The sequence below is a fragment of the Saimiri boliviensis genome, chromosome 7, assembly GCF_048565385.1.
Source record: "Saimiri boliviensis isolate mSaiBol1 chromosome 7, mSaiBol1.pri, whole genome shotgun sequence".
Taxonomy (NCBI): Eukaryota; Metazoa; Chordata; class Mammalia; order Primates; family Cebidae; genus Saimiri; species Saimiri boliviensis.
In genome coordinates this window covers 89,138,951-89,151,172 of record NC_133455.1, presented here as the reverse complement: position 1 = coordinate 89,151,172, position 12,222 = coordinate 89,138,951, and the positions used below count along the sequence as shown (strand labels likewise).

Here is a 12,222-nt window from a genome sequence, read left to right as displayed (position 1 = left end):
TTGCAGTTATGAAAAAGAATGAAATCATGTCCTTTGCAGCAACATGGATAGAGCTGGAGGCCATAATCCTAAGCAAATTAATGCAAGAACAGAAATCAAATACCACATGTTCTCTCTTATAAGTAGGAGCTAAACATTGAGCACATAAGGACATAAACGTGGGAACAACAGACACTGTGGCTATTACAGCGGGAAGGGAGGGAAGGGAGTGTGGATTGAAAAACTACCTACTGGGTACTACGCTCGCTACCTTAGTGCAATATACCCATGCAACAAACCTGCACGTGTAGTCCCTGTATCTAAAATAAATATGGAAATTTTAAAAAAAGAACAGTGTTTCCAAAAGGATTAAAACACTTAGAGTATCTGGCACAGGGTGTTTAGCAAATGGGTATTAGCAATGATCATTTTAGGTGTTTGTCAATAAAGATTCTGACCAAAACTTGTAAATAAATTGGATTTTGCAGCTTCATATAAACATCCTTTTAAAGAATAGGAAAGCAAATCCCATGTTGAAATTTGCCTATGGAATTGCATATCTAATAGCTTAATATGCTCTTAGGCAAAAAAGTCATGAGATATTTTGTAGTCCCTGAAATTTCCCAATTAAGTTAAATAGATGACTATTTGATCAACTCAAAAAGTAAACATCTGCAAGAAAAATCTAGCAAAGGATTGTAAGAAAGCAAATGAGGTATTTACCAAAGAATCACCATCTAATAAAAAATTAAAATAACACCTGGAACATTTTAAGAAACTTTCACCAAAATTAGTAAAATCAGGCTCTTGTACTATGAAGATTTTTTTTAAATCTAACTTTTGTATTTTAAAAAGTAATAATGAAGTTTCATAGCAAAAGTTTCATTTCCATCTCTTGTCATTTTTTTTCCATTTGATACAGCCCAAACTACAATTTCAATAAGCCATTAAAATCTTGGACAACAAAGAAAATATGTAATTACCTGATAAATGTAAAAGATACAGTGAACCAATCTAAGTAATTTTGGTTTTAAAAAATCTTATTTTAAAGGTACTTTTGGATTCAAATATTTCCCTTGATCATACATTTTATTTTTTTTCTGTACAGAAAATATTTAGGACATTAATTTTATATCTATGTATGCTTTACATCACTTGACATTTCAAAATGATACCTTTCTTCTTTGAGTTGGGTAAGCATTCATGCTCTTCTTTGACAGAGATTTTACAACTCTTTATCCGACAGAAAAAAGACCGTCTTGAGCCAGAATACACACGTGTCCTTCCAGTGTGGAAATTACTGTGAACTTGCAAACCAGCTTTTGTAGCAGAAGAGGGCGAGAGAATAGGTGGAAAAGAATATGGACAAATAATTTTGAAATTTATATTCCTAACATTTTCAGATTATCTATTACTGAGAAAGGAAATCATTTTTTAAAGTAATGGCATGATTATACAGTAAACCCTGAAGTGAAACAAACCCAAAAAATGTTATTTGACAAGCAATCACATTTTGATAACTTACAGACATTTGCAATTTATCTTTCTTTTTCCCCAAGCAGGGAAGAACAAAGTTAATTTAAGTAAAATGAAATAAAAATTAAATTAAAAATGAAAAAAAAACCCTCAACTATTACAGGAATCAATGGCACAGTACATCGTTGTTTTATATTTCACACAATTATTTGGTACTAGGCATTTTCAGAGAAGAAAAAAAATGCTTACGCTTCCCAAACACAATTATACAAGTCTTTCATGCAGAAAAGATGTAATCTATATAAAGAATAGAATAATTGTCTTCTAGCATATAGCTAAATAACAGGAACTTTAGCAATTTTTATCCAAAATGATACTTTCTTATAAAGATTTATTTGCATATGAAAAATAGCAAATTGGAAGCAATCATATTTTCCCCAAACAAATCATCTTCCTATGAATGCATTTGTGTTTGTATATGTCTGCATAAATATAGGAATTTTCTATATAGCTATATAAATTTATTAACTATGATGTAAAGTTTACAAAATAAATCTCCTTTTGATAAAAGCTTAGTTAGCCATTTAAAAAATATTGTATAGCTAAACTTTTAGGTGATCATTACATTTACATAAAAAGATAAGCATACAGAAATGGACACTTACTTTTGGCATCTATTAGCTTTTCTCCTGGTGAAATATCAAAAGAAGAAAGTTGTTCCTTTACTTTGGCAACATCTTTTGGATGTAAGAAGTCAAATAAGCTTTGTCCAGTCAAACTAGCCTATTTATAAGGTAGACATTCATTTAAAATCAGTACCATGATTTTTCTCCATTTTTTGGTGCATACAATAAATGTCCTTTTTTTGTTAAAGGTTGATTTTTCTCAAGCTCGAAGATATGTCCACAACACTATGTGGCATTAACTTAGTGTTCAAAGCAGGGTGATACTTGTAGACAGAAAAAAATACATGCACATAGAACCATACCTGGATATACACAAACCATATACAAACACTAGTTGCTAGTATTCTGCTAAATCTTGTAACGCTTGTTAAAACATGTTACTTCTAAATGATTGTGATTTATTTTGAACTTTTTTGTCCTTGTTAAAAGGAGAGAGATTACAACATAGTATAATATGGAAATCACAGAATATCTATGGCTTTATCAGACATTTACCATACTGTTTTAAAAATTACCATATTATTGATAAGTAAAATCCAACCCAGAATACGTCTCACTTCCCATTCCACCACTACCAATATGCACAGCATCCCCAGGTCTATGCCTTTGCTGATACAGTCCCATCACTTAGAATTCACTACCCCTTCCCTATACCCTGGCCACTCCAGCCAAATTGCCTTTGATTCCCTAGGGTTCCAAGACTTCCTTCTCCCAGTCTGAAATGTTTCCTCGCCTTCTCTACATCTTGCTTCTGACAAGCCTGGCAGACATCCTACCTCATGTGTGAAGCATTCCCTGACCCACAGTGGCCACCTCTCTTCTGAATTCCTGTATTACCCAAGCAAACAATCTTATAAACAGCAAGACTGACCAGCCGATACAAGTAGGCTGAATTGTCTGGCAGTGAGATATTTCATTCTAAAACATACTGTGTGGTTAATGTAAGTCTATATCCAGAACTCTCTAAGGCAGATCAAGTTTCTGAATCTGAAAAGTTGAGGACCAAACTCTGAATCATGGGAATCTTTGTATGCCACTGAGCAGCCAATAAGTCTCTTAATGGCCTCTTAAATGCAAAGTCAGTGTCCAGTAGCACTGGATTCCATGTCACTAACTTGAAACTTAAATGCTATCCTAAATTGTGAGTTATGCGTGTGTGTGTGTGTATGTGTGTGTGTGTGTGTGTGTGTGTGTGTTCCATCTCCAATTAGAACATGGAATCATGAGGTTTGTGTCCCCAGCTATAACCGGCTGCATGATTCATCGGTTTTCAATCCTCCTGTACATAGGCTCATAATATTTTCTTACTTCTGTTAATTAACTAATTATCTCTGAACATCTTACAAACTAATGGGAGTTATTAAAAATCAAAGCTGTGATTTATCTGATTTCTAATGCTAGTTTATTCACTCACCTGGGTTAGTTTCAATGCTATAATTTTTGAGTTGCTAGTTTCCATTAAATGGTGTTTAGGAATAAGGAGGTAAAGTAACTACTAAACTAGTTAAATGAGAAAGATGTATTTCAGAGAGTGTTGACATAGATTAGATCAAAGGCTGCCATGCAATGCATGTGACTTAGTAATAATCTAATAAGTGTCTCTTGGAGGGAACAGAGAAAGGTGACTAACACTTCACACACTTTTACATATGATACTTCATTTAGTCTTTATATCTTGAGAGACAGATACGATCATTTTGACTTTTTACATAGGAAAAAGTTGAGGCTCAGTAATATTAAGTAACTTGCTGAAGGTCAGAAAGGGAACACAAATGTCAGTAACAAAAATCCTTACTCTTTCCATATATCTTTCCATCTCTCTTGGAGTTCTAACTTAGCAGATCCTAATCCCATATCCCAGTGTGGAGAAGGCATTCAGAAAAAGAGCTTAAAAATATGTGTTTGTTCAAAAAATTAAACATTGTGTGGAAAATAACCTCAGTTTTGGATACCTGATCGTAATTAAGTATTTTGGAGACTGACTTAGAAACGAAGAGAATTTTTCCTCTTTCACATCCAACCACAAATAGGAAGCCTTCTGCAGTCTAGGATTTAAAAAAAAAAGAGTATTTTAAAATATTGTCTGTCTCTCATACACACACACATACACACACACACACACACACACACACACACACATTCAGATTCTGAGGAAATTATTATGGCAATAAAACTAACAAAGTAGTAGTCCTGGAGCTAATAAAATTAACTTTAAGAAATGTTCTTAAGGTACAAACAGATTTGTAAAGAATGTCAAGTTGAAATCCCATTCTAAATTAATGTGTTGGAGATGAAAAGTTCAGCTGCAGAATATTTAGTTGAGACATTTCTTAAAACCTAAAATTAGGCCAGGTGTTGTACATGAGCCTACACACAGTACTAAAATAAGCCTCTATCCCAACATTTTGGGGTACCAAGGCAGGCAGATCTGTTGAACTCACGAGTTTGAGACCAGCCTGGGCAACACTGGTGAAACTCTGTCTCTACAAAAAATACAAAAATTGGCTGGGCTTGGTGGTGCACACCTGTAGTCCCAGCTACTCATGAGGCTGAGATGGGAGGATGGCTTGAGCCTGGGAGGTGGAGATTGCAGGGAGGTGGAGATTGCAGTGAGCCAAGATTGCAGCACTGCATTCCAGCCTAGGCAACATAGCCAGACCTTGTCTCAAATAATAATAATAATAAAATTATATTTACCAATTCTACTATACTGTATGCAGAATAACGATTGCCCATGGATGTGTTGAGGGAGGACTGTACAGATTGGGGACAAGGAAGCAATGAAGACATCATACTGTATACCTTGTTATCATTTCTGAATGATAATAAGGCATCACCGATTCTAAAGTAAATTTTAAAAATTCAAATGTGTTAGCTACCCTCATAAGGTCTACCCAGCAAATCCCATGAAGCAGCCTCCATGGAAGTGGGTATGTATGGCCACATAGGATGGGTCTGGCACTCCTGCTCGGCATGCTCTGCAGGGCAGAACCAGAGTTCCATGAAGGTATGACTGACAAGCATGGACAGATTGGTGAGAAAGCTTCAAAAGCAAACCGTATATTTAGCCACCTTCAAAAATCTTTTTTATCCACACAATATCCTTTGTGTCCTTGCCATAAATGCTATATTTAAATCCAGCTCTTCAAATAAAAGAGTGGCATTTTTAATTAAAGGAAAAATGGACAAAAACGTGTATGAAGAATCTTTCTATTTAATTCTACTAGGGCTTAAAACCTAGCAGCCACACAGCACATGACCAGGACGTTTATCACCTCTGAGAGCATGAGAAGCCAATCACATGATCATAGTTTCCATGTCAAATGAACCTCTAGACTGGTGAATCCGAAAAGCCATGCCCAGGAAGTGGTGAGGACAGAAATGTCAAAGCCCTGACTAACAAATCTCAGTAAGCAGTGACTGGCCTCTGAGGAGTCCGGGATCCTGAGGGAACAGGATGCCAGGCAGACGGCTTTGGAGGAGGTGGTGATCATGGCGAATACATCCTGTGTGTGAGAGGTGGGTAGTATAAAATGCTTAGTGCGGAAGACAAGTTTTGTTCCCTAGTGTGGAAAGTGCCTATCCTCTGTCTCTACTTTCGTTAACACAAACTAGTAAGACATGGCTACTTCTCTATTTTGAATTTCTATGTTAAAGGAAATATGGTATAATATGGAGTCCAGGAGGTTTGTAACAGGAAGCAAATGGAAGAAAATCTGCCTTCTATTCAAACAGCAATGAAAAGACATATACAACTTAGGCAAATATGTCGTTAGTTACCTTAAGGATTAAATGTCTGAGCTCATTATCTTGAATAAATGATGGTCTATAATTATTTCCCATACAAGAATTTGTCATGCCTAAAAAGAAAGGAAGCAAGAGTTATTGGAAATATAGTATAGAGGGCAACATAGTAAGTGCTCAGTGAGTATTAGCAATGCTGCTGCTCCTGTTGGTATTTTCTCTTTTGGCACATTCTAAGACTTTTTTTGTAATCATTTTCTTTTTTTAATTTTAATTTTATTTATTTAGTTAGTTAGTTTGAGACGGAGTCTCACTTGGTTGCCTAGGCTGGAGTACCTCGATGCAATCTCAGCTCACTGCAACCTCCATCTCCTGAGATCAAGCAATTCTTGTGCCTCAGCCTCCTGCGTAGCTGGGATTACAGGTGTGTGCCACCACGCCCGGCTAATTTTTGTATTTTTAGTAGAGACAGGTTTTCACCATGTTGGCCAGGCTGGTCTTGAACTCCTGACCTCAAGCCATCCACTCACTTCAGCCTCCAAAAGTGCTGGGATTATAGGTGTGAGCCACTAATCCCAAATAATCATTTTTTTCTTCATTATCACTTGATTAAAATTTCTTTCTTTTAGATTGTGAATTATTAGAACTACTTATTCGTTTATACTCAAATATCCACACTAAGAGCTATATATAAAAACAGTATAATAAAATGTACATGAAATAATATTCAAGAATCAATATGTAGTAGTCCCCCCTTACCTGTGGTTTCAGTTGCCTGTGGTCTACCATGGTCTGCAAACAGGTGAGCACAATACAATATTTTGAGAGAGCCAGAGATACCACGTAACTTTATTACAGTATACGGTTATAATTGTCCTAGTTTATTATTGTTGTTAATCTCTTCCTGTGCCTGATTTATAAGTTAAACTTTATAATAGGTATATATGCATAGGAAAAAATGTCCTATGCCTAGGATTCAATACTTCCCACAGTTTCAGGCATCCACCAGGGTCTTGGAACATATGACCCATGGATAAGGGGGGATTACTATAGTTATTTAGATAATTTCTTAGTTAATTAAAACTGATCATATAAATTACCCTGACTGGTGATATTCTGGAATTCTAAACAAATGTTATGAATTCATGAGAGTTTCCAGTTAAAAAAAAACCCTTTAAGGTCAATATGGAGACCTCTGTTTTGAAAATACACAGATTATTAAAAAACATGCATAAAATATCAATGAAATAATTCATTTTCAGCCCTTAGCACAGAGTTATTAAATTAAAATGAGAGTCTCTAAAGCAGCTGAAGAGCTTGCAAAATGATTTAGAACTATCAGGTCAAAACCAAGGGAAATGTTTGATCTGAGAAGAGTAAGGGAAGCACCAAAACCGTCTGTGTCATGAGGGCATCTACCAACCCAGACATGCAAAGCCCTTTATGGCCATAAGGGGGCGTATGACACTGCCCACAAAGCCAAGAAAGCTGTCCCCAGGGCAAGGGTGATTCAGAAGCAAGTCAATTTTCCCTTCCTTATATTCCCCAACCTTCCTGACTGCTATCCAATCTTCCTGGGGACTGTAAGAAAAGTTGCTTTTGCAAGAGAAAGGTGAGATAACATCCTTACACATTTTAACCACGCACTGGTCCTTGGATGCATCTATGGGCCAAACTCACCAAAGAACTAAGCAGTGGTGGTGGCAAGGTGAGTGGGAGGGGCAGAAAGTCAAAATGCCTCATGCTATGATTCAGTACAGTTTTCTCAGGCTCCTAGCACTCTTAAGAGCCTGGCATAGGCAAAGGAACATCTCTTCTGTTGAAATCTACCTTCATCCTAGGGCTTGAGGAATTCTCACAATGACTTCTTGTTAATATTCCTACACAGCAGCCTGGAGGGAGCTGAGGAAGGGAGCTGAGGAAGGAATGAAGGGTGCAGACTCTGAGTGCTAGGCCAGGGAACAGCAATAAATCTATTCTGAGCAAGGTAATGACATTTCAGGTCTGGCCTGCAGCAAGGTTGGCAACGTACACCAGGCAGAAGTGAGCTGGGAAACCCTGTGGGTGTAAATCAGCCAGCACAGGCCAGCCCTGACTCAGTGAGTGAGTGGGGATGTGCTTAGGAGAAAATGAGGGCAGTGAGAGCGGCACTAAGGCATGGCAGAGGCCAGCCCATAAATGCATGCTGTGGTGGCCACACACTTGCCCACACATTGGCTCTCAAAATTCCCGGGGCAAAAACCAAAGAGGCAACATGATCGCTTACTTTTTCCACAATGTTCACTGGGTTAAAAAAAAAAAATCAAAATGACAGTAACAACTCGTCCTCCTCTTCTTACCCCACCCCCACCATTAGTGAACACTGTGCTATACTCTACAGCCCAGGAGGCAAATGTCTCATCCCTATTTCACAGATGCAGAAACAGGATTAGAATGTCAAATGACTTGAGTAAGTCACATAGCTATAATGGGAGGAAGCCAGGATTTGAACCGCAAGGTCTGCCTTCAGGATGCACAGATGTGAACCACTCCCCTGCGCCGCCTGGTCATCAGATTGCAGACACAGGGCCTCATGCTGTGGAACAGGGCTACTCCAGATGTGGTCTGCAGACTAATGCCATCAGCAAACTGTGCTGAGGTCAAGTGCAGAATTTAAGAGTAAGCATTTAGAGGCTTTTATAAAAATGTAATATTGCTGTGACAGCCAAGCCCATGATTGTTTCTTCACAATTAATTGTATTTTACAATGAACTGGGGGTGGATGGGAGGAACACCTGTTCTTCATCCAGATAATTTTAAAAGCACTGGTGTAGAGTGTAGTGAAAAAAAATCCCTTCACCATCCTTCTGCCTTTAACCTAATTATGCTGTGGACCAAAATAACATGATCCACAGGCAGCCCTCTGTTGATCCGGCTTCTAAGCTTTTGCCAAGCAAGTGTGGAGATATTGTGACAATACCCTGGAATGCAGATCCAGTTGCCTTAAGTGCGTGTGAGCAGTGCTTGTGAACAGCACTGACCAAAATATCTGGTCAGACTGCGGGGATGAGTACTTAACCATGTCACTTCTGCTTAGCAGAGCCGACGGCAAAAATCTACACCCTGTTTCAAGGAATCTCCTCTGGACTCAGACAGTGCCTCCTCCCTGCTGAGCTTCTCTCAGTCATACCACTGCTGTAACATTCATCACATTAGACTCTGATGATCTCTTCCTCCTAGTCAGTCCATGAACCCTTGGAGGGCAGAGACCTTGCCTCATGAATTTTTATATTCTGAGCACAGAATGGGAAGGCAGTTGATGTGCAGATCATGTTTTGTTGAACTAGTCAACTGATTCATGGCTTTTCCCTTAGATCCTCCTCCCTTAGGACACTGTTAATATGAAAATACTCAGCTAATTTTAGGGTTGCAATCAAATTACCTCAGTTGAGCCTGTAAATTTTCATTGCTGAAGGATTTAAGGAAAATATTGCAAGTCTTGGCTGTGGGTAAAAGAGAAGCTTATTTCACAACAGACTGTTATGAAAATAAGATCTCCCATCATGCTCCCAACAGGACACACCAGGAGTCCAGATTAATGCTGTTCTCGTCTTAGCCACCCTAACCTGATTTTGTAAAGTCCTTGTATTGTGCCCAGATAATTTCCATTACCCTGAAATAGATTTCCTTTTTCCTGGCAGTGTCTGAGATCTAAACTAAGACCCTTGGTCATCCTTTGCTCACTCGCTTTTTATGCTTTTTGAGCCAAATTTCAATATAATCTTCTAGATCTTTACAAATCTGAACTTTCAGAGTCTCCTCTGGAGTCTTCAGCTTGCTACTTGGCCAGGTCTTATCTTCTTAGTGGAAATTTACATCATCAGTATTGGTAAATCGAAAACGATTCCACTTCCTGTCCCCCAGGTTGGACTGGGGTTATTCCCAGACCAGGTGTGATTTCTACTGCACATGTTGCCATGGTTTGGCTTTGTGTCCCTGGCCAACTCTCATGTCGAATACTAATCGACTGGAGCTGGGGCCTGGCGGGAGGTGACTGGATCACACTGGTGGGTTTTCCCCTTGGTGCTGTGTCGCAACAGTGAGTTCTCATGAGACGTGGTTGTTTAAAGCGTGTGGTCCCTCCCCCACCCTCTCTTGGTCCTGCTCCTGCCATGTAAGACACCTGCTCCCGTTTTGCCTTCCACCATGAGTCAAAGCTCCCTGAGGCCTCCCCGGAAGCAGGAGCCACCATGCTTCCTATGCAGCCTATGGAACCGTGAGCCAATTAAACTTCTTTTCTTTATAAATTACCCAATCTCAGGTATTCCTTCACAGCAATGCAAGAATGCACTAAGACACATGTACACAAACACATTTATTACACTTTGATTTAAAATTCAAGCTCAAGCTGGGGAACTGCTAAAGCCAGAAATGATGACCCACATACCAAGAGGCAGTGGCAAGGAGCTCCTTCTCCCAGCGTCTCACGTATGTAAGGATACTTTGGAATGGCAACGTGTGAGGCATCGTAAGGTACTACTCATAAATCTAATGAAGCTTTCAGAGAAACTGCAGAATTTAAGGAAGTTTTCTTTTTGAAGGATAGAAATCTCCCAGTAACTTAGTAATTACTACTATACTTCAGAACATATTTTTTCCTTTTTGAGACAGGCTGTCACCTAAGCGGGAGTGCAGTAGCATGATTACTGCTCACTCCAACCTTCACCTCCCAGGCTCAAGCCATCCTCCCACCTCAGCCTCCCAGGTAGCTGGGACTCCAGGCATGCATGACCATGCTTGGCTAATCTTCGTATTTTTTGCCCAGGCTGGTGTTGAAGTCTGGACTCAAGCAATTCATTCGCCTCAGCCTCCCAAAGTACTGGGATTACAAGCATAAGCCACCATGCCCAGCTCTACTTCAGAACTTTTAAAGAACTGAGAATTATGAAAGGCAGGTGATATTCTCTTCATATTATACATGAAGCAGAAATGCAAAGACTCTTCAAGGTTGCATAGTGAGTTCGATATAAAGCTTTTATCAGAACCAAGTTTTCTGACATCCAATTCAGTATCCCTTCCACATATAGACTACAGACAAACACCAGTGAATGCCTGTAAAGCTGAAAGACACATCCGGATAGAACCTCAACAGCTGACAGCAAAGCGAACTAATCAGAGACCTCACTGACAGAGGAGATTTCACATCTCTAAGTGTGGCAGCCGTCGTCAAACTCACCTTTCAAAGATCTCAAGTGTTGAACAGCCATTCTTAAAACTGTAAGTTTGTCCAGTTTACGCGCCATGGGGTTGCACTGAGGGATCATTGCAGACAGTTCTTCAATCAGGTTATTCATTTTATCTCTCCTCCGCTTTTCGGTTTGGCTGTGAGCTTCTCTAAGAGGGAAAAAGAACTTCCTTTATATTTACCATTTAGCATACCCCTAGTCACACTGTGGTGTCACTGGAGCACAGGCTGAGCCCAGCAGGCACACACTGTTCTTCCTCCTAACCTGGGCCCTGCAGGTGCCACTGAGGGAAGAGGAAAGTGCTGCTGACACCAGGAACAGCATTCATAAAACTCGCTGCCCTTGGTCAGTCCCTTCCTACCTCATTTTCCAAAATCCTTAAGAACAAAGACATCTGTTGGGGAGCCCAGGGGGGTTTTCTACCTGTCTCCAATGTTAGAGGAAGAGATGGGTGCCCTTCTGTTCAAAACGAACTATTCTCTGGTATTTGCATAAATATTCGTCAGCATCTTAACCTCATTATTTTCACAGTTCCTTATCATGGGTCTATAAATGTGCTTAAGTCTCATCTCCTTGAAAAAAACCCTTTTCCTAATTCTACTAGTTTTTTGTTCTTGCTACCATCTTCCCCCTCAGCAACCTCCCTGAAAGAGTGCAGTTTCCACTCAGTTTTTCATTTCTCGGGCATTCTGTCCATCTATAACATCAACCTTCCAGAACCCCTGCCCCACTAAAACTGTCCTAGCAAACATCCTCCTTCTCTCTTGCAATCTTGCTGACCCCTGCCTTGAACCTGACACTGCTGACATTTCTCATTCTCCACTGGTCTCCACAGCCTCTCTGGCTCCTCATCCTCCTCCACTCTCCCTGCCTGGCTCAGTCCCCTTGTCTCTTCCCCCAGCTCTTACTTAACCCCTAAATATTGGCGTGCACTACGATTCCCTGCTCAGGGCTGCTGTCCTTACTCACTATTCACCCTGAGATCTCATTCCTTCACAAGGCTTTACAGCTACTCATAAGCTACTTACTTGCTCTTATAACCCTACCTCATTCATACTTCACTCAATTCCTGACCTTTGAAACTAGAATGATAAACCTAAATAATTCTCAGG

General features: G+C 39.5%; 1 protein-coding gene across 7 annotated transcripts in view; it reads right to left on the bottom strand.

The window, feature by feature from the left end:
• The window catches only part of BMAL2 (basic helix-loop-helix ARNT like 2), an 84,619-nt gene that overhangs the window by 26,206 nt on the left and 46,191 nt on the right, over positions 1-12,222 (bottom strand). For all 7 annotated transcript variants that reach the window (XM_039472021.2, XM_074402961.1, XM_074402957.1 and 4 more), the window contains 5 exons: positions 11,101-11,258; positions 5,922-6,001; positions 4,094-4,186; positions 2,121-2,238; positions 1,155-1,298 (listed from right to left, as the gene is read on the bottom strand). In XM_039472021.2, the coding sequence (XP_039327955.1) occupies positions 1,155-1,298; positions 2,121-2,238; positions 4,094-4,186; positions 5,922-6,001; positions 11,101-11,258 (593 nt within the window). The remainder of the gene's footprint in view (positions 1-1,154; positions 1,299-2,120; positions 2,239-4,093; positions 4,187-5,921; positions 6,002-11,100; positions 11,259-12,222) is intronic.